At 39.7% G+C, this 24600-nt stretch overlaps 2 protein-coding genes across 6 annotated transcripts in view; one reads left to right on the forward strand and one right to left on the reverse strand.

Moving 5' to 3' along the window:
• Pde6c (phosphodiesterase 6C) overlaps nucleotides 1–1210 on the forward strand; it is a 52539-nt gene extending 51329 nt beyond the window's left edge. For both annotated transcript variants that reach the window (XM_021151904.1, XM_021151905.1), the window contains one exon: nucleotides 932–1210. In XM_021151904.1, coding sequence (XP_021007563.1) covers nucleotides 932–993 — 62 coding nt within the window. In that variant the 3' untranslated portion in view covers nucleotides 994–1210. The remainder of the gene's footprint in view (nucleotides 1–931) is intronic.
• Nucleotides 1211–8131: 6921 nt separating this feature from the next.
• Nucleotides 8132–24600, reverse strand: part of LOC110285597 (protein FRA10AC1 homolog) — a 35644-nt gene continuing 19175 nt past the window's right edge. For all 4 annotated transcript variants that reach the window (XM_021151865.2, XM_021151866.2, XM_021151867.2 and 1 more), the window contains exons 9-14: nucleotides 23847–23960; nucleotides 20848–20890; nucleotides 18763–18881; nucleotides 15120–15158; nucleotides 9675–9753; nucleotides 8132–8641 (exon numbers count right to left, since the gene is read on the reverse strand). In XM_021151865.2, coding sequence (XP_021007524.1) covers nucleotides 8599–8641; nucleotides 9675–9753; nucleotides 15120–15158; nucleotides 18763–18881; nucleotides 20848–20890; nucleotides 23847–23960 — 437 coding nt within the window. In that variant the 3' untranslated portion in view covers nucleotides 8132–8598. The remainder of the gene's footprint in view (nucleotides 8642–9674; nucleotides 9754–15119; nucleotides 15159–18762; nucleotides 18882–20847; nucleotides 20891–23846; nucleotides 23961–24600) is intronic.

The following is a 24600-nucleotide window of genomic DNA, read 5'->3' on the forward strand; positions in this document are numbered from 1 at the left end:
TTTTTATCAGTTCTTTGAGAATTTCATGCATGGACACCATTCACATTGGCTATTTTGATTCCACCCTCTCCCCCAATCTCCCCCCCCCAGACTGTGCACACTTGAATACATTTATTTCTACCTTTTGTCTATTACTTGGAGAATTCACTGGGAATTAAGACCACTGTGCTCTCTGCAGGCTTCAGGTTCTGTGCCTGTGGCTCAGATTCCAGCTTTGTTTAATCTCAAGGAGACAGACACTGAGATTGTGACTGGGTAACTGCTAATCAAATTTACCTTTATTTTGTTTTTGAGACAGAGTCTCACTATGAATCCTTGGCTAGCCAGATAGAACTCACAGAGCTCTGCCTGGCTCTGCCTTCTGAGTGCTGGGATTACAGGTGTATCCACACCTGTTGGTTTTTGTTGCTGTTGTTGTTTGAGACAAGATCTCATGTAGCTTTGACTGTCCTGGAATCCACTATTGCCTCGAACTCACCAAGATCCACCAGCCTCTGCCTCCCAAGGGCTGGGATTAAAGACATGTGTCACTACACCTGGGTCTTGAATTTTATTTTTCAAAATTTCCCCAATTTAAGTATATGAGGAGTACCTTGCCTGCATGTATATGTGCACCATGTGTGTGCCTGTTGCCGGTAGAGGTCAGAAGTGGGTATGAGATCCCTTGGAACTGGAGTTACACAGATGGTTGTGAGCCATCATGTTGGTGCCGAGAATGAAGCCTTAGTCCTCTGCAAGAGCGAGTGCTCTAAACTGCAGGGCCATCTTTCCAGCCCCATGAGTTTGATGTTTAAGTGAGCCAAGTGTGAATAAACAATTGGTTTTAAACAGTCAAACCTTATTATAGATCTGATACAAATACCATGGGGATGTAAGAAGACAAGCACTGTATCACACTGACTCCTGATGCTTTTCTCTGGTCTTTCACTAGCTGCCACAGATTTAGGAGGCAGTGCTGAAGACAAAAAGTCCAAAACATGCTTAATGTTATAATCTAACTGGTCTGTATTTCAAGTATCATCTTAGTTTCCACGAAAAAAACATCCAAAAGAACCTCCTTGATTGAGTTCTGTCCAGTGACCAAGAAGTGACAGAAGAGAAAGAGCCCCAGAGACTCTGCCATGTGACCACCCACAGATTATCCACTGCTGACTGACCTGGAAACCCTGTGAGCTAAATAAAGTTTAGTAAAAACAAAACATGACAAAAACAATGGATTTTCTGAGTTTGTTTTAAATTTAAAAAAGAAATGCTATCTTGAAACGAGTCACAAGTTTTATATATTGTGTGTATTTATTAAGAGTGTGTCTTAGTCAGGGTTTCTATTCCTGCACAAACATCATGACCAAGAAGCAAGTTGGGGAGGAAAGGGTTTATTCAGCTTACACTTCCATACTGCTGTTCATCACCAAAGGAAGTCAGGACTGGAACTCAAGCAGATCAGAAAGCAGGAGCTGGTGCAGAGGCCATGGAGGGATGTTCTTTACTGGCTTGCCTAGCCTACTCTCTTATAGAACCCAAGACTACCAGCCCAGGGATGGTCCCACCCACAAGGGGCCTTTCCCCCTTGATCACTAATTGAGAAAATGCCTTACAGTTGGATCTCATGGAGGCATTTCCTCAACTGAAGCTCCTTTCTCTGTGATAACTCTAGCTGTGTCAAGTTGACACAAAAATAGCCAGTACAGAGTGGTTTATATGTATGTGTCTGAGTCTATGTGGCATGTGTCCCAGTGCTGGTGAAGGCCAGAAGGTGGCTTCAGGTCCCCAGGAACTTGAGTTACAGGTAAGTGAGCAGTCTGACGTGGGTTCTGGGATCCCAAGGAGGACAGCAAGTGCTCGTGACTGCTGCGCCATCTCTCAGCCTGGGGGACTAGTATAAAATAGGTCACTAACTATACTCATTTGCTGAAACTTCCATAACAAGTAGCACATGCCAGGTGGTTTAGACCACAGCCATTTATTTCCTCATAACTAATTGGCTGGAACCTGGAAGTTCAAGACTAGTGTGCTGGCATGCTTGTTCTTGAGAAGGCCATTTACCCTGGGTTGTCACACAGGCAGCTCTGTATCCCTTGCTGATAAAGACACCAGCTCTATTAGATTAGGGCTCACTCCTGAGACTTAATTTCAGCCATAGTTACCTTGCCAAAGACCTTATGTTCAACATGCTGTACGAAAGATTAGGATTCTACAATATGATTGGTAAGGGGAAGGGTCTCAGCCTATAACACTCATACCTGTGATCAATACCCCTACTTTCTAAACTAAAAATCATTCATCAGCATGTTCAGAGAAGATACGGGATAGAATGAGCCATGCATATAAATACAGTATGGGAAACAAAGAAAAAAAAAAACGATGTTGGAAGAAATCCACATACTCTCTCGTTTCTATTTTTCTCCTTTAGTAATGAAACAATGGCCAAAGTATTTTTAGCAGTTTGTAAAAAACTGTTTTTTCCCTACGCCTTCTCCCTTTTAAACTCTAAAATAAATTACTTTGTTATGTACAACTAAGAATACTTTTAACATACACTATTACTCTTATTGAAAGAATTTTGGTAAGACACACTGGATAATTTTATAGTTAAATCAGTTAATAAATATTCAGAATTGAGAATTTAATTGAGCAAAAACTGATTTTCAAAAGAAGTCTAGAAAGACCAGTTAAGATTACTCTTGGGCCCTTCTGCTCAAATACCTGGCCCAAGAGGGACTGGTCCAGAGCCCTCAGGACACAGGAACTGAGGAGCAGCCTGGGACAGGATCTTTCCAGTTTACATCTGCACCTGGAGATGACCCTGTGCCACAGTTCTCCATACTCAAATCCCACTGGGAGAGAAATGGTGTCTCAGGAGTGCTGACATGGAGACAGCAAGACCAGCTGAGATAACCAGGGATAACCAGATGGCAAGAGGCAAGCACAAGAACAGAAGGAACAGAAACCAAGGCTACTTGGCATCTTCAGAATTCAGTTCTCCCACCACAGTGAGCCCTGGATACCCCAGCATAGCAGAAAAGCAAGACTCTTTAAAAATCACATCTCATGATGATGATAGAGACTTTAAGTAGGACATAAATAACTCCCTTAAAGAAATACAGGAGAACAAAGGTAAACAGGTAGAAGCCCTTAAAGATGTAACACAAAAATCTCTTATAGAATTACAGAAAAACACAACCAAACAGGTGAAGGAAGTGAACAAAACCATCCAGGATCTACAAATGGAAATAGAAACAATAAAGAAATCACAAAGGGAGACAACCCTCGAAATAGAAAACCTAGGAAATAGACCAGGAGTCATTGATGCAAGCATCACCAACAGAATACAAGAGATAGAAGAAAGAATCTCAGGTGCGGAAGATACCATACATTGACACAACAGTCAAAGAAAATACAAAATGCAAAAAGCTACTTGTCCAAAACATCCAGGAAACCCAGGACACAATGAGAAGACCAAACCTAAGGATAATAGGTAAAGAAGAGCGTGAAGATTCCCAACTTAAAGGGCCAGTTAATATCTTCAACAAAATTATAGAAGAAAATGTAACCTAACCTAAAGAAAGAGATGCCCATGAACATACAAGAAGCTTACAGAACTCCAAATAGATTGGACCACAAAAGAAATTCCTCCCATCACATAATAATCAAAACACCAAATGCACTAAACAAAGAAAGAATATTAAAAGCAGTAAGGCAAAAGGTCAAGTAACATATAAAGACAGACCTACAAGAATTACACCAGACTTCTCACCAGAGACTATGAAAGCTAGAAGATCCTGGGCAGATGTCATACAGACCATAAGAGAACAGAAATGCCAGCTCAGGCTACTATACCAGCAAAACTCTGAATTACCATAGATGAAGAAACCAAGATATTCCATGACAAAACCAAATTTACACATATCTTTCCACAAATCTAACCCTGCAAAGGATAATAGATGGAAAACTCAAGTACAAGGAGGGAAACTACACCCTAGAAAAAGCAAGAAAGTAATCGTCTTTCAACAAACCCAAAAGAAGAGAGCCACACAAACATAATTCCACCTCTAACAACAAAAATAACAGGAACAATCACCATTCCTTAATTTCCCTCCCATCAATGGGCTCAATTCCCCAATAAAAAGACATAGACTAACAGACTGGCTATGAAACAGGACCCAGCATTTTGCTGCAAACTCGAACAGCCAAGAAGCACCTAGAGAAACGTTTAACATCCTTAGTCATCAGGGAAATGGAAATCAAAAGGACCCTCATTTTCCACCTCACACCAGTCAGAATGGCTTAAGATCAAAAACTCAGGTGACAGCAGATGCTGGCAAGGATGTGAAGAGAGAGGACCACTCCTCCATTGCTGGTGGGATTGCAAGCTGGTACAATCACTCTGGCAATCAGTGTGGCAGTTCCTCAGAAAACTGGACATAGTACTTACTACCTGAGGACCCAGCTATACCACTCCTGGGCATATACCCAGAAGATGCTCCAACATGTAGTAAGGACAATATGCTCCATTATGTTCATAGCATCCATATTTATAATAGCCAGAGATGGAAAGAACTCAGATGTCCTTCAACAGAGCAATGGATACAGAAAATGTGGTACATTTACACAATGGAGTACTACTCAGCTATTAAAAAACAATGTCTTCATGAAATTCACAGGCAAATGGATAGATCTAGAAAATATCCTGAGTGAGGTAACTCAGTCACAAAAGAGCACACATGGTATGTACTCACTGGTAAATGGATATTAGGCAAAGTGTGGAATATCCACGATACAACAAGGACCACATGAAGCTCAAGAGGAAGAAAGACCAAAAAGTGGATGATTCAGTCCTACTTAGAAGAGGGAACAAAATAATCAAGGGAAGTAGAGGGTGAGAGGGACTTGGGAGGAAGAGAAGAGGGGGAGGGGAAGAAGAGGGGAAGAATTAGGTATGGGAGGAGATGGAAGAGATGTACAGAGGGTCAAGAAATTGAACAGTTGTGTATAGCAATATGGGATGGGGAACTGAGGGTAGCAACCAGAAAATCCCAGATGCCAGGAAAGTAAGAACCTCCCAGGAACCCAACGGGGATGACATTAGCTGAAATACCCCACAAAGGGGAGGGAGAACTTGTCCATATCCAGAGGTTAGGCATGGCCCCCCCCCCGTTGAGGGATGGAGCCACCCATCCATCTCCAAAATTTTAACCCAGAATTGCTCCTGTCTAAAGAAAATACAGGGACAAAGAATGGAGTGGAGACTGAAGGAAAGGTCATCCAGGAGACTGCCTTATGTGGGAATTCATCCCATATGCAGACATCAAACCAGACAGTACTTTGGATGCCAGGAAGTGCTTGCTGACAGGAGCCTGATAAAGTTGTCTCCTGAGAGGCTCTGCCAGATCCTGATCAATACAGATGTGGATGCTTGCAGCCAATCATTGGACTGAGTACTGGGACCCCAATGGAGCAGGTTAGGGGAAGGACTGAAGGAGCTGAAGAGACCTATCTGGCATCAAAGAAAGTCCTTGGTCCTGTGAAGGCTTGATACCCCAGTGTAGAGGAATGCTAGGGTAGAGAGGCAGGAGAGGGAGCACCCTCATGGAAGCAGGGTGGGTGGGGGGGGATGGCATTTTGGGTGGGTGGAGTCATGTGGCTTGTGTCCTTTCCTTTGTGTCTGCCACCTCCTCATGGCCTTCATTTTAGGGAGCTTGAGAAGGGAAACCAGGAAATGTAAATAAATAAAATATCCAATTTAAAACAAAACCAAAAACTTTTGGGTTTGTGTTTATGGTTGGTCTTTAGAAGTCGTTTACCCCGTTGAGGCATTTGCTGTGCAATCATAAGGAGCAGTGTGAACCCCCAGAACCTATGTAAATGTCAGGTGAGTGCAGCCTCTGGAGGTGAAGACAGGGAATCCCCAGAGCAAGCAGGTTTGCCAGCTCTACACTTGATGAAGAGACCTTGCCTCAGTGACTAAGGCAGAAGAGTGACTGAGAATGAATTCCAGGATCAACCTCGGGCTCTCCATGCATGTCGCACGCATGCGCAAGCATCCACACATACACCCACATATATATGTACACACAGACAAGAACAATGGCAAAAAAATACTTAAAATATAAATACTAAATTGTCAAGAGAAACTAATGCTCGTTCCAGTACATGATATATGTCTGTCTGGTTGGGTATCAGAAAAATTTAAGATTTCTTCTTTTATTTATATGTAATCACAGATGAAAGTAGAAACAGAATAAACACCATAAATTTGGCCAGGCTTTTGCAAGAAAAAGATATATTACATTGAAAATTAATGTGCCTCAAGTATATTACTTACAAAGTAAGACTCAGGGTTTTTTTTATAAGTTATTTTCTATTTTATGCACATTGGTGGTTTGCCTACATATGTATGTCTGTGTGAGGGTGTTGGATCCCCTGGAACTGGAGTTACAGACAGTTGTGAACTACCAAGTGGATGCTGTGAATTGAACCCAGGTCTTCTAGAAGAGCAGCCAATGCTCTTAACTGCTGAGTCATCTCTCCAGCCCTGGTAAGATTCAGTTTTAAGCAGTGCATTTTGGGTGGGTGGAGTCATGTGGCTTGTGTCTTTTCCTTTGTGTCTGCCACCTCCTCATGGCCTTCATTAGCCTGGATTCCCATGCTGACTCTCAGTGGTCAGTTCAATACCACTCTACGCTCTGCAGGAACCTGGCCCAGGACTATACAGCCAACCTCAGAGGCAGTGCACAGCCAGTGTGATAATGTGCCTACTCTGGTGTTCAAAGTCATCAAGAATCAAGTGTTTAGTCTTGAAGCTCTGTGGCAAGGCTGATCGAGAAATGTTCCTGCTTATCAGAGATCTGGGCTTAGGCAGTTTTGGGTAAGTAGAGATTACTATGAACTTGGGTTTGAAATCTCTGATACCAATACAGAAAATTTAATGCATCCATGAGAAATTGAAGGTTACATGTAAGTGGGAGGATGGATATGATTACACACCAGCACCCTTTCCTCCCTGAGAGAGGCCTCAGTTAACTCTGGTGAACATCTGGAAGTGAGTATGTATCGTGACATCATGGCTGGCTGCCAGTAAATGTCAGAATTGAATTTAAATTGTCGGAGAGCTCTGCCTTCGAAAATGAATTATTATAAAACAAACAAACAAATAAGATTTAGTTTTAAACAGACAAGAAATAAGTACCACCTGTTTTGCTTTTACAAGTCTCTCATGTTAGGACATAAAGACCACGAGGGGTTTTTTGCCAGGTTTGCTCTGAACTCCATCTTGGAATCTACAGCAGTGCCTGGCACAGGGTAGGTTCTCAGTCGATATGAATGAATGGCACTCCCAATGTTTTCCGTAATGGGAAACAGCTATGAGAAGCGACTGAGCTACCATCTGGTGAAGTGATGCCTTGTCTCATTACTTCATTTAAGGCTCTCCTGGAGGCACTGCTATTCCAGATACCAAATAAGAAACTATTCCTTTAGATTTGTGTGATCTTTTTCCTTAACTCCAAAATATCAATCAGCTCAAGTAACTTCTCCTCCCTTAGTCATTAGCAATTGAATTGAGGCAAGTGTTGTGTCTGATGAAGGTCTCTAATAAGCACTTGGCTTCAGAGTCTCTGTAATCTAAAAGGAGAACCCCACAGCCTCCTGACCAAGGGCCTGGTGACCATCAAGGGCCTGGTGACCATCTTTGACTGAACTGAGCCATAGCATGAAGTAGCTATAGAGTTGATGTCTAACATTACCTTAGACTTGCAAAGACTCCTTAAAATGACTCCCATTACTGGCCACTGTATCGTTGGGATTTTATATAATTATCAAATTCATACATGAACTCAGTATCATAAACTGTATTGTCAATCCAAAACATATTATTCTATTATAAATGGTGTGTACTCTTCCCAGTTACCATTTAATTTTGCAGAACTCTTATTTTCTGATGACCACTGAATGATCAATATATTTCATTGTAAGAATGCTTAGCTATAGAAATTCCACTATTATAGAAACTCCAACCTTGATGTTGGATGTTTCAGATAATTTCCCTCAGAAATCAAGTGTTTCATTTTACTCAAAATAAGTACTAATATAAAGAAACAACACCTTGAGGCAATAAGGAGACTTTTACACAATATTTAACACTGGTACACTGGCAATAATTTTACTACTTTCTGATAGTTCAAAAAGGATTGTAAAATGACTTTCAAAATAGCTCCTTTAAAGCAGTGCTCAGCATAGCGGCTCATGCACACCAGAAGCCTGGTGAGCACTCACAGAATAAGTTAATAACAATTATTTAATGAAAGGAAAAATTCTGACATTTTAGAATAAGACACTAAATAGTTTATTTACAGCTCAATGCCAATCACTCCATGTTCAAATGACACTTGAAACAAGTTTACCATAAACTGCAGAGCTAGAGCCAAAACCAGGTTTTAGATAAGCAGCCAAGAAGCCACGTAAGTGAAGGAGGAAATGTCTGAAATGTCCCGTGCTGCTGAAGGATCTATCCCAGTGGCTGTCCAGACTCAACAACATGGACACACTCACCGAGTGTCTCTGTACATCTCCTCACCAAGGAATAAGGTTCTCTCTCCCAGTTCACAGAAACAAATCCTGAAAATAATCATCAAATTCTTCTTCCCTATTAAAAAAAATACAAATATTGATTATAATCAAGGGTACTCAATAAAAATTAAATTTAAAAAATCAATAGAGCAAAAAATTAAGTGATATATGAAACTAATTAAAATATTTTCATCTAGTATATTAGCTATCATTCTTTATACCAGTGTGCTTTCATAATTCAAATAATTCTTAGTATCTAAACAATCCTATCTATGCTCAAAATGGTTAAAACTGGAATACTTGACTTCTCTTAAAACCCCTCAGTTTTCTTTGAAGTACTTTGTGAAAGACCATTGCTTCTCTTTGCCTTTCTGGTTGACTTTGTACCTTCTCTGTTCACTACTTCAAATTACAATCTGCTTAAGAAATGCCTGAAACAGAAACTATGTCTAAAAAAACAAACCACGTCTTACTCCCAGGAATGTGAGGACATCTGTTCAGGCCACAGTGCTTTATTAGTCTGGGAACAGTGGTTACCTATTTATAGTTTATAGCGGTTACATCTAAAGAAGAGCAGAGCTTTGAGGAGACGCTACATTCAGTATAACCTGTGAAATACAGTGAGAAGTACCGAGCGCTAAATAACGTTAGTGTTTGCAGCCAGCCTCAAGTAGCCAGCAGCTCAGGCTCTGGAGTCAAGGGCGGCAGAGAACAAGTGCACGGGGTCACCTGTGGGTGGGAGGCTGAGATGGCTGCTGGCAAGGCATCCTTACACCTGTGTAAATCTTTGAGGGGCTCCTCGGCATGGGTTATGAGAATCCTAACACCATGAGACAGGCTGTCCAAGATGCGACTGAGCAGTCGTCTCGGAAAGAATCCAAGCAAGAACAGAGGGCTGTCTGTTAAAGTGAACTGACGCTGGACACATGGGCTGTTTGCATCCCCAAACAATGACTGGTAATAAACTTTCACCTTACCAGGATAGGGAGACTTGGGCACTAAATCAACATCCACGGCATTAAATATTTTCATCAACTGCTATCAAGAACGGTAGTACCCACAGATGCTAAGCTGAGGCCAGGATGGAGCACCTACGAATCAGCACTTACTGGGACTTCTCATCTGTCTCTGGCAGCGGACCCTTCCAGAGCTCAGAGTCTGAAGCACTGTCTTCCTCCTCAGCGTTTCCTGCTCATTTACAAGGAAATGTCGTCATTGTTTTAACATAACGCATTCTCAATCATTTACCAGTGCAATTAAATTAACCATGAATCTTATAGCTTCAACTCCTATGAGTCCACAAAATTTAACTTATTCCTCAAGATACCATAAATTTAAAAAATTAAACAATATGAAAAAACACCAGAGCCTCAGTAAAAAGTGAATGCAAGTAATATCTAATGAACAACTTCCCCATGTTACACTAAAATAGCAGCTGATTTAATTATTTCCTTGGCCATACAACAGAAATGAAATGAAGAATTTTGTAAAGAACATATATGTATTAGGACCTACACTCAAGAATAGCTCCTGTAGGCTAAGGGTTTTCACTGGAGATGAGTCACTTACTAATGTAATTACATCATGGAATAGTTTGTCTGCCTGATACCACTTTATCCAATATTGAATAAATTTTAGTTGAGTGTTAGATAATTCATGTGAGGTCTATTTTGTTATATTTTAAAAATGGGAATATATTATCTTTACTGATTTTAGAGGTAATACACACTGCCACTGTCTAAAATAAAAGCAATTTGGAAATGTTTAAAGTCCTAAGGAAAAGTTACCCCAGGCCACAGGTAATACAATCACTTTTTAAGTGTGGTTGGTCTTTAAAAAGGTATCACATATATACCTATTTAAATTAAGATTATACTGTGCATAACTTTGTAACTACAAAGGATTTGAGATAGCATAGACAGTTCTCCTTGACAATACATATAAATATGTCAAAGTTTTTATAATGAGATTTCTTTCTAGGATTTATCATTTTTTTAATGATGCATATGTATGTACAGGTGTTGGCAGAGGGCTGAGGTGTCAGATCTCCCAATGAAGGTGCTTGGAACTGAACTTGGATCCTCTCCAAGACCAATATGTGCTTTAACCACAGAGCCATCTATCTAGCCCTGTGAAAACCTTAAACAAACAAACAAACAAACAAAACAAAAACTGTTATATGGAATCTGATTAACCAATCGTTAATTTCTGATTGGTGGGGATTTAGGCTGTATTTCCCATTTTTATTTTTTTGGGGGTGAGGGTGGGTGGGGAGCAGTCTGGTGTGATTAAACCCAGGATCTTAAACATGCCAGCAAGAGCTCCACAGTGGGCGGGCACACAGTCCACCAAGCTGTTTTTCTTGGTGAACAGTGTGCATTTCTGCCCATGTTTATCTGAGGTGCTTATCTATTCCAAATAAAATATCAAATTCCAAAAGCAGCATCACTGGCCACCACATGTGCTCTAACCCAGTTACAGGGTCAGGTTTTCCTCCAGAAGAAAGGTTATAGAGTTTCCATTCTTCCAAACAATGTCTGAGAAGGCCTCCTCTTCTCACAATAAGTTTTTCTAAAGTAATCAGCATTATTTTTCCAAATGTTTGACAAATACTCTTTCAAATGTAAGAGGACATCTTGATGTGCTCATCCTAACACAGTGTGCTCTTTACAAACTTAACTTACACAACGTCCATAGGATTAAAAGAAAAGCTGCTACATCGAGACTGGCGTAATAAGAGCTGATTGCCTTGGAGAGTTACCACTAGAGCTCTGACTTAACTCGGATTTGGCTTGCCAGTACAGAACGTCCCTCAGTTCAGCACAGGACAAAAATAAAGCCCCATTGATTTGCCACGGTGGTTCTAGCCTTTTACCTGCTGGACTCTGATCCTTTGAATCAATGTGTATGCCTGAACTTTGATCCTAACTGAACCTGTTGTGGCACCAACTTTAACAAATAGCAGGGGGAGGGTGCTGTCTAATGAGCTATGTACACATGATGATGAAACTATAAAGTCTTGGAGGAAGATTCCTGCTCTGTGACAGCCATCAACACAGTTCCCAGTGTCTTGAACTGATAACACAAGAAAGAATAAAATCTTCCACTTGCTGAGATAAGAAAGAACAGAAAACCCAATTATGCCTAATGAAGTTCTCTATATGGCATTACTGTCCAGCCGTCAGAGAACAGATCCTACATGGCCTTTAAAAACAAGCAGTTGATTGTAAAATCTTACACTGCAAACAGCTCTGGTGTTCACTCTGTTCCCTCTTAAGAATACTTTCCACAAGTCAGCTTTTCTACACCAACTTCCTTTGTATGAGTCTGTCTGTCTGTGTGTGGTATGCATAAGTATAGTGTGTGCGTGTATACACACTATGAAGGACAAAGGTCAACTTCTAGTGTTGTTCCTTGGGTACTGTCCACAGAAGGGGTCTTTCACTAGCCCTGAACTTACTAAACAGGTGAGGCTGCCTGACACAAACCCAGAGACCTGCTGTCTCTGCCTTCCCAGCCCTAGGATTGAAAGAAAATGTGTGCAACTATACCTGGACATTTATCATACACTTATTTTTATACATGTGCATGCAGGGGTGCTCATGAAGGACACAGTATGGAGGCTAGACAAGAAGCTATGGAAATCAGTTCTATCCCACTCCCACGTGGGTTCAGGGATTAAGCTGTCAAGTTTGGTGGCAAGCACTTTTACTCACTGAGCTGACCTTGGCCCAGTTTTTAAAGTGGGCTCTGAGGACTCAATTCAGTATCTCTTGCTTTCATGGAAGCACTGTACCAAATGGACTATTGCCCCAGACCAGCAGCACATCAATTTTCTAATACCAGATAATGAAATTTTACTTTTAAAAAGTTAAATCATCTTAAAATAAATCCCTCTGACAGAGTATCTATTGGAAAAGTGGCCAAATTACCTCAGAGAATCAAATCTATAGGAATAGACTAAATGATCTGTAGAGTTCCTTCCACTTGATGAGTAAAACTTCTTGATACCCTGAGGACGGGAGTCACTACTAACAGTTACCACTACAACCATCTGCCAGGGGTGAAAGAGTCCCACTAAGGAATGGCAGACAGGTAGAGTGGTCTATACACAATGACCCTCTTACAGCCTCACTGTCAAGTCTGCAGTAATTATGGGCAAGAATTAGTTCTTTTCTTCTCCTCACATTTATGTGTGTGATGTAATGCGAACATGCTACAATGCGTGTGTGCAGGTCAGAGGACACGTGAGTCCCAAGGGTCAAATCAGGTCATCAGGCTTGGCAGCACCAGCCTGGATCTGCTGAGCCGCTGGCCTGCTGTGCTACTGGTCTCTGTGGGTTTGCTCATCCAATTCTGCCTGCAAATGAACCCAGTCACTGTGACACTTGTGATAACAAGCCGCATCCAATCTGTCTCCTGAGACAGTTCACTTCCGTTTGTCAGAGAATTCCAAGGGACAGTTTTCCTTAAATCAAGGACAAAATGTGTTTTCAGGTTCTTTTTATCTACAGACTCCATGAACCAATCACCAAAGATACATCTCCCATCGAGCAACAGCCTCCAAACACCTCCAAGTTTTATGTCCTCACCCTCACGCTCGCCTCCTCGTATCCTTCACCTTTCTCCAAACTAAACATCGATAGTTCACCAACATTCTTCCCATGGCACAACTTCAGTACTTGTAACATACTGGCTGCTCTGTGTCTGATCTGCTTCAGCCTTCAAAGCTCTTCTTAGTGTGTGGTACTTAATGCTTCCGGTTTTCCCAAATGCTTATATTTTGTGGATGTTATATGATAACTAAAAACTCATTCAACTGAAGAATGGCGAATGTCTCTAATAACCATAATAAATGGTCAGGTATTAACTTTTGATCTGATCAATTCAGAGAGCAAATACAGACTGTTTAATGTCTGGCATTTTTCTTTTTGCTGGCATTGCAACAGAGCTACAGGTTATCAAGGACTTTCTTTGTGTGAGACAGACTTTTGTATATATCTTCTCTTTTGACAATAATTCAATAAAGCTAGCCTGGCCTGTTTATACCCCTTCTACAAAAGAAGCAAGACATGGACCAATCATTTAAGATGGATCTATCTATCCTTCCTATCTATCTATCTATCTACCTATCTATCTATCTATCTATCTCATTACAATATAAACAATTTGACTATAGGCTTTCATTTGACTCACCAATAGTGAACAGTTATTGATAATAAGAGCAAAACAGCACTGAGTTGGGGATTATAATTTGTCTCTAAGCCTATCTTTAACATTAACTATTTAGCCTTGAATAATTTCCTTGAGCTCTCTGGTTCTCAGGGCATCTAGTGAATAGCCTTGATGGCATTTGCCTATAATGCTAGAAATTTGGGACAATGAGACACACGGATTGCAAAGTCAAGAATAGGTTGAACTTGTCTCAAAATAAATATGTACAGTACAATTTTTAAATAATAAAAATAATCTTTTCAAAATGGAGGGGGAGGGACAGCAGTGGAGAGACGGCTCAGAGGTAAGGGGTGAATACTGCTCTTTCAGAGAACCTATGCTGGTTTTCAGCAGCCACATGCAGCAGCTCGCCAGTCTACAACTGCAGCTCCAAGGCAGCCAAGGCTCATGTGTGCACTTCAATGGCACCTGCACTAGAGTAGATATACTCACAGACATAATTTAAAAATAGTAAAAAGAAACCTTTACAATTTAAAACCCAAAAGTAGTTTATTTCTACCACAGACAGATATTAAAAAAAAAAAAAAAGCATGCCCCTTTTCTAATCCTACAGGAGATTCTTCTCTCAAAGCTGCCAGGAAACATTAAATAAGTGCTACGGTCTGTTTATTATTTCAAAAGAGCATTAGTCATTGTGCTTTGGCTGTGAGGAGAACAGCGACAGTCATGTAACATGTTTTGGTAAAGGAATACATCTTGCTTCTACCTTTATACTGCAATTCCACCTTGTTTCCCAGTATTCCTATGTCACTAATGTCACTAATTTTAAAACAACCTGTGTACTTTTGTAAGTCACTGTGAAAACTTGGGGAAGCATTTCATGGGAAATATAGACTCTGTAGCAATCTTCCAGTAAAATAAGTGTGTGGGAGGAAGTGGTGAACGCACCACTCAGCGCAAGGGTTTCTGGCAGGGGAACCACACGGGAACTGCACACCGTGTGTCCAGTCCAACGCAGCACAGGCCACCAGACTCCTGAGCTTTCTTTAAGTCCTACCTGCCTTCCCTTCCCCAGTCCAACCTTACCCCGCTTCTCTTCCTGCACACCGTACAGTGTGAAACTGAAATGCACACTCAGCAAGTTTACTGAAAATTGCTTCTGATGCTTTCTATAATTAAAATAAGACTTTTAATTGTAAAAAAGTAAATAGTTTACAATAAAATTGTAAAAAGTCAATAAATATTTACTTTTTGTCCTTTATGGTTCTTCTCATGGTATAATAAATATAATTCACATCACAGCAGGATACAAATAAAAAAACCCACATTGCAAGTGCTTTGAATCTATACATTTCTAATGATAAATGCTTGGTACTTACTGTTTCTAGAATCTTCTGACTTCTTTGAAGATGAATGTCCTGAAAAGAAAACATTGTTTTACCAAGCATCATCTTTGGATGGTGTTGACAGTTGTAGCTAAAGCTATAAATTCTTCACAAATTTTCGTATGCTCTCAAAAATAACAAAAACAAAAAAGCAAAGGAAAGAAAGAAAGAAGGAAGGAAGGAAGGAAGGAAGGAAGGAAGGAAGGAAAGAAAGAAAGAAAGAAAGAAAGAAAGAAAGAAAGAAAGAAAGAAAGAAAGAAAGAAAGAAAGCAAAAGGGGAAAAAAGCCTTTTACTACTCTCAGGTCTCTTAGTTTTATTTCCTCAATTAAAATATTAGGTCCTTTTAGACAGTGATCATCTTATTTGTTCATAGAGCCTGGGACAGCTGGTAGCTAACATAAAACTTAAAAACTGAAAGCCTAGGAACAGTCTTGCATGGCTTAGACAACTCTTCAAAGGATGCAAATAATGATGACCATAACAACAGCAACACTAACACACTTCCTTTACTTTGCAGAGATGCTCAGCCCTCCCACTGCACAGTGTACAGAAATCTATTTTCCAGACTTTTTTCAAGGTCATATACAAGTAGAAATGGAGGTAGTGAGGAGTTAGGGTCTCTTCCTTCCATATAGCATGCAAACAAGTGCTCTCCCACTGAGCCACATTCCCAGCCAACCTTGTCCACAATCATAAGGCATTATTTTGTCAAAAAAATAAAAATAAAAATTTCATCTCTGCAATAGTTATTGAGGGAGACAAAAAGCAAAAAGTACAGAACATCTATTGGTATATATATTATAGAATAATATATTGTATTTTATATTTTATACATATTTATGTTAAGATATTTATATTACATATATTATATTGATATACTTAAACAATGTTTATTATATTTAATTATATTAGTTAAATTATATTTATATAATTAAATGTTATATATTTTATAAGTAAATAACATATATATACATACATATATAAACACACACATATATGTGTGTATGTATGTATGTATGTATGTATATGTATATGTATATGTGTGTGTGTATATATATATACATGTTTTTTGAGAGAAGGGTTTCTTTGTGTAACCCTGGCTGTCCTGGAACTTGCTCTGTAGACCAGGCTGGCCTCAAACTCAGAGAGATCTGCCTTTCAGTACCTCCCAGGTGCTAGGATTAAAGGCCTGTGTTGCTACCACCCAGCTATATACATATACACGTACACGCATATGTGTGTATGTGTCTGTATGTGTGGGTGTATATACACCCACACATACAGACACATACACACCACTCTACAGAGCCCTCATGAGAGAGATTTCTGGGGGGTAATAAAAGCACAGGTGACAAAATAGCTGCCCAACAAAACTGGATGAGAGGCTGAGAAGCCTAAGTTTTAGTCTCTTAGAGGCCAAAGGGGATACAAGAAGTACAGGTGTTCAATGGGCTTTTAAAAAGTGGGTGGAGGCTGGAAATATGGCTCAGTGGTTAAGAGCACTGACTGCACTTTCAGAGGTTCTGAGTTCAAATCCCAGCAACTTCATGGTGGCTCACAACCATCTTCCTCTTCTTGTGTGTCTGAAGGCAGCTTCAATATACTCAGATAAATAAAATAAATAAATCTTAAAAAAAAAATTGTTTTAAAGTAGGTGGAAAGGTTAGGGTTACTCTGCAAACCCATTGATATAAGTAGACCCAAAGTGGGAAGGTGTAGTTTGTCAAGGGAAACCTGCTAGCACCCTCTGACGTTAAGGTGACTGTGGGTAGGAGTGGGTTCTTCTTCCCGGAAATGCTGAAGCAGTCAGAACCACCACATGCCACAGGGCAGAGGCTCTTGCACACTTGTCTGTGTGTGAGGACCCACAAATCACAGGGGTTTCAGACAGTAACTTCAGACCAATTTAGAGCTGCTTACAACAGAGCACCATAGTTTGAGAAGCAAAATGCTACAATATCTTTTTGATTATGTTTAGGATTGATTTTTGGAGTTTCTTCAACTATTAGAAAAATGAATGAATTCACTGATTCCACTCACTAATATCTACTAAATAAATGCCTATAGTCTTAGGAATTGGGGGTGAGCTAAACAGCTATGTAATCAATCCCTTCTCTCACAGAAAATGAATGATTTCCAGGGTCCTGTGCATCTCTAAACAAGTACAGGGTACCCTCAGGATGTCTCCTAGGGATCTAAGCTAGGTTGGAAAAGTGAGACAGACGTTGTTAAGAAGGGCCTTTCCAACTGAGCTGAAGTGAAAAGTGAGGGGTGAGGCTGCTCAAAGGGAAATGGGGAGAGAAGATATTGAACCTTTGTCCAAGTATTTAGTTCTTCCTTTCTCGCAAAAGCAAAACCACTCTTCAAACACAAGCTATTGACTTGTCTTAGTTTTCTCTCTACACACTCATTCTGCCATGTGGCACTCAACTGTCCACCTAGCCATTCACTTACTTAGCACTTTCTATGGGGGTAACAATGAAGCTATAGAATACACAGTCTCACATAAAGGGGCAAGGGATGACTAGGGATAGAACCAGGAGTGCCAACTGTCTAGATGTTTAGTCATTATTAAAGATTATTTCAAATTAAAAAGGTCTAGGTAGAGATGAGCTCTTCCTTAATTTATAATAAGCCATGATTATGTGGTATGATTACAGTTAAGAAGATAACAATATTATTAATTTAATAATGGACATAACCAAAATTTCAAATGCCTTATTACTGTTACAGCATATTAGAATAAAAACAAAATTTTAAACTCAGATGAGATTGCCATACTTATTGAGACTTACTGTGGAGTTAGGAAATAAGATAGACATAAGAAGGCTTATGTCTTCTTATGCCAGCTTCAAATGCCAGCTCTCAATAAACAACAGAATAATACGTCTACTAACCAGCCATTCCAATTCAGTGACATTTTATACTATATACTTGAACTGCATGGCCATTGTGATATGCAAGAAGGAAAAAAAAATGCATAAAAGAATGCACCTGAGCCAAGTATCTTCCTATCTAGAGCAAGGGGGCCCTCTCCTGTCCAGATCTTATATTAGCATTGGGTTAAAGTCAGCAAAAGTTGTATCTGATCCCCTCCGGGTGCGAAAAAGCAACTAGAAGTAACCTTCTTAATACTGAATTACACGGCGGGCATTAGTCAAATTGCTAAATAAACTATCTCAATTTTTCTCATAATCCTATAAGGCAGCTACTATAATCAAGATTTTAGATTGAATGACAGACTGAAAAACTGCTTTACAGTTCCGAGAAAGCCTTCAAATTCTCATCTGACTGTTATGAATATGCAGGCAGGTGTTCACACTACCCCAACATACATGGAGAAGGTAAGCCCAGGAGAGTCAGTGTCTTAGCCAAGTAACAAGGCTTGGATACAGCCAGGAGCTGAACACTGCTTGCAGCATTATATAATACTATAGGGTATGCCCCAAAGCAGCCAAAACCAATTCTGCTCTTAAAAGGCTACACGTGACTATAAAGTCACATCTCAATTCTTGATCACTTCCCTTTCAGTTGCTCTAAAACAGACCTCTACGCACATCCCCAGATGGATTCTGACTAGTGCTGTGGCCGCCTGTATCTCACACTCGAATTGAGGAGCTCTTAGTCCTCTCTTACCTTCATCCTTCCCCTTGGAAGCTTCCTCTGAAGATGGCGATCTGGATTTCTTACGAGGTGACTCGTCACACTCAGGTGTGGTTTTAGACTTTTTCTTTGTTGACTTGATTTCTTTTCTCCTTCGTGTTAAACAACATAATACTGAAGTTAATTTTTTCAACAGATTCCGTAAAAAAATGTTTGAATTAAAGAAAACAGTTAAAGTCCATAGAATGTATATAATAAGGAACGTTGAAAGAGTATGTAATTTTTTTATTTCTTTTTTTTTTTTTTTTGAGATATAATCTTAGTTGTACTGAAACTCACTCTGTAGACCAGGCTGGACTCACAGAGATCCACCTGTGTCTGTCTCCAGAGTGCTGGGAGAAAAGGTATGTGCCACCACTGCCATGCTAGAGTATGCAAATATTTTAGGTCGATATATAAATTAAGATAATTCTGTAAGATGATAAAGCCTAAACAGACACAAAGAGCTATTTTGTAAATTCTCTACACAAACAGTGCACTTTTTATGTCCACTCCCTTTCCTAGCTCGTAACTCATATCCAGTGAGCACTGGAGAAGCAAGGGCTATAATGGATCTAATCCACATGAGAGAGGATGCTCTCCTCTCAGAACAGAGACCACAGTAAACATATCCAGGGATGGAGCTAAAAGTGCGTACTCTGAACTCCGACGTCAATGTTAGACAGCTCCTAGTTTACCTTCCTAGTGCTCTGGCTTTACCTTTTCTAGGCCAGATTTACAACAACAGCTGCTGGTCAGTACAGCAGGTGAAAACAATTCATCTTAATTGCTTAAGGAAAGAAACCTGGAAAAACAGCTCTCAAATATTTGCTCAGCTGACTTCTGGTTAAGATACCCATGCAGATGCTATCATGCGGGCATAGTCATTAATCCTATTTGTTCTTTTATCAAAGTCATTTCAATTCTGAAATGACACTCAAAAGGGAAAGTCACATAATACCTTCAATCTCTCAGCATCACTGACAGAAAAAGGAAATTAAGCTTTGGGCTGGCCATTCTAGTAACATAAAAAATCCTGCTGGTTTTGAAAATGTATTGTTTATTTGTAGCAGCTAGAACACAATGTAGACATGCTTATTCCTAAACTTAATAAGCCAGGTGTTGGCCTATAACCCCAGCATTCAAGAGGCTGAGACAGGAGAATCACAAATGTGAGGCTAGCCTCAGAAGCATTATGAACTGAAGGAAGTCTTCCTAAAAATGGAAACAAAATAGCAAATAGCAAAACAAAAAACAAGCAAATAAAATAAAACCAAGGCCAATGATCTCACATGAAAGGCATGTTGCAGGCCAGTGGCACTCCTTTTTTTTTTTTNTGTAGACCAGGCTGGCCTCGAACTCAGAAATCCGCCTGCCTCTGCCTCCCGAGTGCTGGGATTAAAGGCGTGCGCCACCACGCCCGGCTGCCAGTGGCACTCCTAATTCAACATAGCAGACACACTCCAGATGACTTAAATATGCCTGGGTAAGAGAGTCTGCAATGCAAACACGGGGAATTGAATCTGAATCCCAAGAACCCACATAAATGTCAGGTGTGACCATGTTCGCCAATAATCTCAGTGCTTAGGGACAGGAAGGTGGAGACCAGAGACAAGAACATTGCTGGGGCTTATCAGTCAGACTAGTCAAAAATGGCAAGCTCCAGGTTTAACCAGAGACCTTGTCTTAAGTGAGTAATGGGGGAAAAAGACAGCACAACACTCAGTGTCCTCCTTTAGCTTCCTAAGAAACACGTGGGCACACACTCACGCAGGCATGCACGCATGTTCCAGTTTATGCAGCCAGCTTTATAATATCATTTCTAGGACTATTACAGTGTCTAGCCGTTGGCTCCAAATTAACAACAGGCATCTATTGCCCCACACAGACCTTTACATATAAACTTGCTTGGTTTAATGAGGGCAGAGTGAATCTCCAATTCCATGGATCATACAATGATGCTCTATTTTCTAAACAAATCCATTTTCCAAATTGAGATTTAGACACTCAGTGTGATAAAATGAGTATGGCCTAAGTTACTAAACATTAAAAATGATATTTTAAAATAAAAAAAATTACCTGTGATGAAAATTTAATTTAAAGGAACATTCTTGGCATAATCCTAAAAGAGAAAAATATACCACTGAGCTTCTGAATCCGTGTAATTATATTGCAACTCTATTTTAATTATAATTTCCCATGTTCTTTATATCCCTTACTATACACAGGAAATAATACAAAGAAAATAATCTAACATTATATCTCAAAATTATATTACAATGTTTGAGAATTGAAAATATTTTAACAATCCTTTTTTAAATTTTTTTTCATACAATATATTTGATCATACTCTTTCCCCTCCCTCAGTTCCTCCAAGATCCCCCATCCCTATCCACCCCAATTCATATTTTCTCTCTCTTTTGAAAAAAAAGTATCACTCATTAAAGAAAACTTATTTTTCCCTTTCCCAGCAGCTACCAATCACAAACTTCTTCCTGCTTAATGTACCCACTTTCCCATGTAGGTGCTGGGATTCTATCTGGTTTGAACTTGTGCTGGTCTTATATATGCTGTCTTTGTGAGTTCATATATGTGTCAGCCCTGTTACATCTGAAAATGCTGTTTTAAAGGTACGTTAGAAAAAGTTTTATCCATTGTGTTTCATAGACAAAATTAGTATCAGACATCAAAGATCTCTCTTAATATAACATGATGTAATAATATGTATATAATAATGATAATGAAAATGATGATGATGATTATTATTTGGGTTTAGCCATCTCCTCTGAAGTGTTAAAAGCTTTCAAGTAAACAGAAAGAGAATCCACTATAAATACTTCTTTTCCCTAGTCTCATTCCAAACTGGCTGATTTTTCCAGACAGGTGCTTCTAAGAGGAACTCACAGAAACCAATCTGTACTATCAGGAGGAGACTGAGAACTCTGAAGATTTATTACAGAGCCAGAAAAGCTGATGGTCATAAATGGAAGGAAGAAGGAAGGAAGGAAGGGAGGGAGGGAGGGAGGGAGGGAGGAAGGAAGGAAGCAAGCAACTGAAAGATGTAAACTAATTTTAAAAAAGAGCAGGGTAACACTGTAAACCATGGTTATAGGCAACTGCTGTCTGCTGTTGAGCTCTAGGTTCAGCAAGAGACCTGGTCTTAAATGAGCAGTGTTGAGAAACTCAGAGAGAACAACACTCAAAGTAACATTTATCTCTAATCCTTTTCTTTCTTTTTAAAAGTTATATGTATGAGTGTTTTGTCTACACACATGCCTGGACATGTGCATATAGGCTCACTGTGGAGGCCAAGAGGGCACTGGCTCCCCTGGAACTGGAGTTAGAGATGGTTGTGAATCATCATGTGGCTATAGAAATCAAACCTGCGTCATCTGCAAGAGCAGCCAATGCTCCTAACCTCTAAGCTCTCCAGTCCCTCTACACTGTTTCCTAATTCCATGGTATTTATTTTGTGGTGAGGGGATGTGCATGCACCACAGTGAGTGCGATGAGTGCATGGAGGTCTGAGGACAGTTTACAGAGTCTGTTGTCTCCTTCCACATTGTGGGATCCAGGGAATAAATTCCAGATGTCAAGCTTGGTATACTTTTAAACAATACTGACTGGTGCTAGGGCCATTAGTTGCCCATTAGAAGCCAGAAGAGACAGCTCTACTGAAGATACCATATGCTTTGCTTGTGTGAGAGACAAAGCTGAAATGGAGCTGGAAGCTTCCTCTCTAGAGATTAGCTTTCACAGTGCCAGAAGGTACTGTGCAGGGTGCTCTGGGAGAGTTGTCATCAATGGTCTTACTCAGCTATGAATCCTTCATGGTACACAACCCATCTCCCAGACAAGATGTGGCTGCCCTCTGGTGTGATAGTGGCATGACTGTTATGGGGTAACCAACTATTCTGGATGGTATTTAAGGCTCACTCTACAGGGGGAAGTCCACATGAAGTACTGGAAATCTTACTCTAAGTCTGGTCACGGGCTTGTGGCTGGTCCTAGTATGGAAGCTATTGCTACTGCTTTCCTAAATAGTCTGGTGTGCTTGTCAAATCGCCTCCTAATTACCCAGAATGGTGCTAGGCTCAAACTTTTTTGCAGTGAGAGACAATTATGAGTGCAGTTATTAGTACAGAGACTTATAACTAGTCAAAGTGCTGAGAATAACTGGCTCAGCTCTTAATAGGGCACCTATATTAGAGCCTCCAAGGCTCAGGGAACATCTCCAATGAGAAAGCAGAAGAAAAAAAGAAAAAAGAAGACCCAGAGGTAACACAGTGCGTCATATAACTCTGTCCTCTGAGCATGACATAACTACTACACCCTTGAATTCTCAGCAGCTGTGATTATTTGTATAAAACCTTCAGACTATTAAATGCATGAACATTCCATCATTGTGGAGATTTCTTCAGGTGTATAGCAACTGGTAAGTGGGGTCCTGTAAATAATCCCTCACCACATAAGTAACACTAACTACACTTATTGGGTCACAGAGAGAGAGAGAGAGAGACATATACACACGAGGACTAATGAGGAAGAAAGGGGATCAGTGTATGAGCAGACAAGAGAGAGTAAATAGCATATGTATATGTGTGTGTGTGTACACACATGAAAATGACATAGTGAAAATCATTATTAAGTAAAATTAATATTAAGTTAGTTAAGTAAAAACTTTTTTAAAAGGATACTTTCCCAAAATTTTCACTCACTGTCGGAAAGAAAATGTATTTATTGCTGATACCACATTATGGCTTCACAATCAGATGTGAGGTCTACACTGCCTTTTCTGATACTCTCACTTAGACTCCTAATCTAGCGCCATCCTCAAGCTTGTAACAGATGACTCTACAAGTTACCAGCTGAAATCTGACATTAGAATTGTCTTATCAAAGTGCTTCCATAATGCTAAAGACTTGAGATTCAAAATTTATTTGAGGTTTGGGGAAACTACAGGGAAAAAGTATACTTTCAGGAAAATATACCAAATCTTTTAAAATTAAATAGTACATACATTTTTTCAATTCTAAATTCAAGGTAAAGTTGGAAGAAATCCACTGAACACGTCTTACTTAATTTAACAAGTGCGTTTCTCTTTTCACCGTGCTCAGTGTAACCGAAGTTGACTTCCCAGCTCCTCAGGCCTTCTTTTTCATTACAACATTTATTTCCACAAAAAAACTGGCCTGCAAAAGAAAAGGACTGTCACCCACAGTACATGATAGGATTCACCTACAAAAACCTACTACCTCTAAAATTTTCTTTTAAAAATTATAAAATAAATATAATAAATTCAATACAAATTCAACATGAAAAATGATGACCACAATAATTATAGCATGTTGAAATATTAAATCAGAGAGATGCTTTTTTCCTTCTGCAATGGGAACTGAACCCAGGACCTCGTGCATGCAAAGTGTTTGTTTTACCACTAAGTCTTTAAAAAAAAAAACAGACAAAAACCCTATTATTATTTCTTGCTTGCTTGCCACATTGCCTAAGCTGGCCTAGAACTTGTTCTAAAGGTCAGGACTGAATTGCAAACATCCCCAGGGTAGCTGGGACCATGAGACTGTGCCACCAGACCTGGTTAAAGAGCTGAACTATTAAAACAAAAACTGGCACACAATTCCTGTTGGTAAACTGTTTATTTAAGTAGAATTTTAGTGAGTCCATATTAGAGAATGTTACACTTTAGAAAGTGAAATATTAAGTGTACTATCTAAAACCCTGAAAGAGATCATTTCCCAAAAGACATGCTCTTAGATGTCAGTCCTTTCAGTATTTAACAAATGTTAAAATTAATGTTTTCAAATATATCATTTA

This window comes from Mus caroli, chromosome 19, assembly GCF_900094665.2.
Source record: "Mus caroli chromosome 19, CAROLI_EIJ_v1.1, whole genome shotgun sequence".
Taxonomy (NCBI): domain Eukaryota; kingdom Metazoa; phylum Chordata; class Mammalia; order Rodentia; family Muridae; genus Mus; species Mus caroli.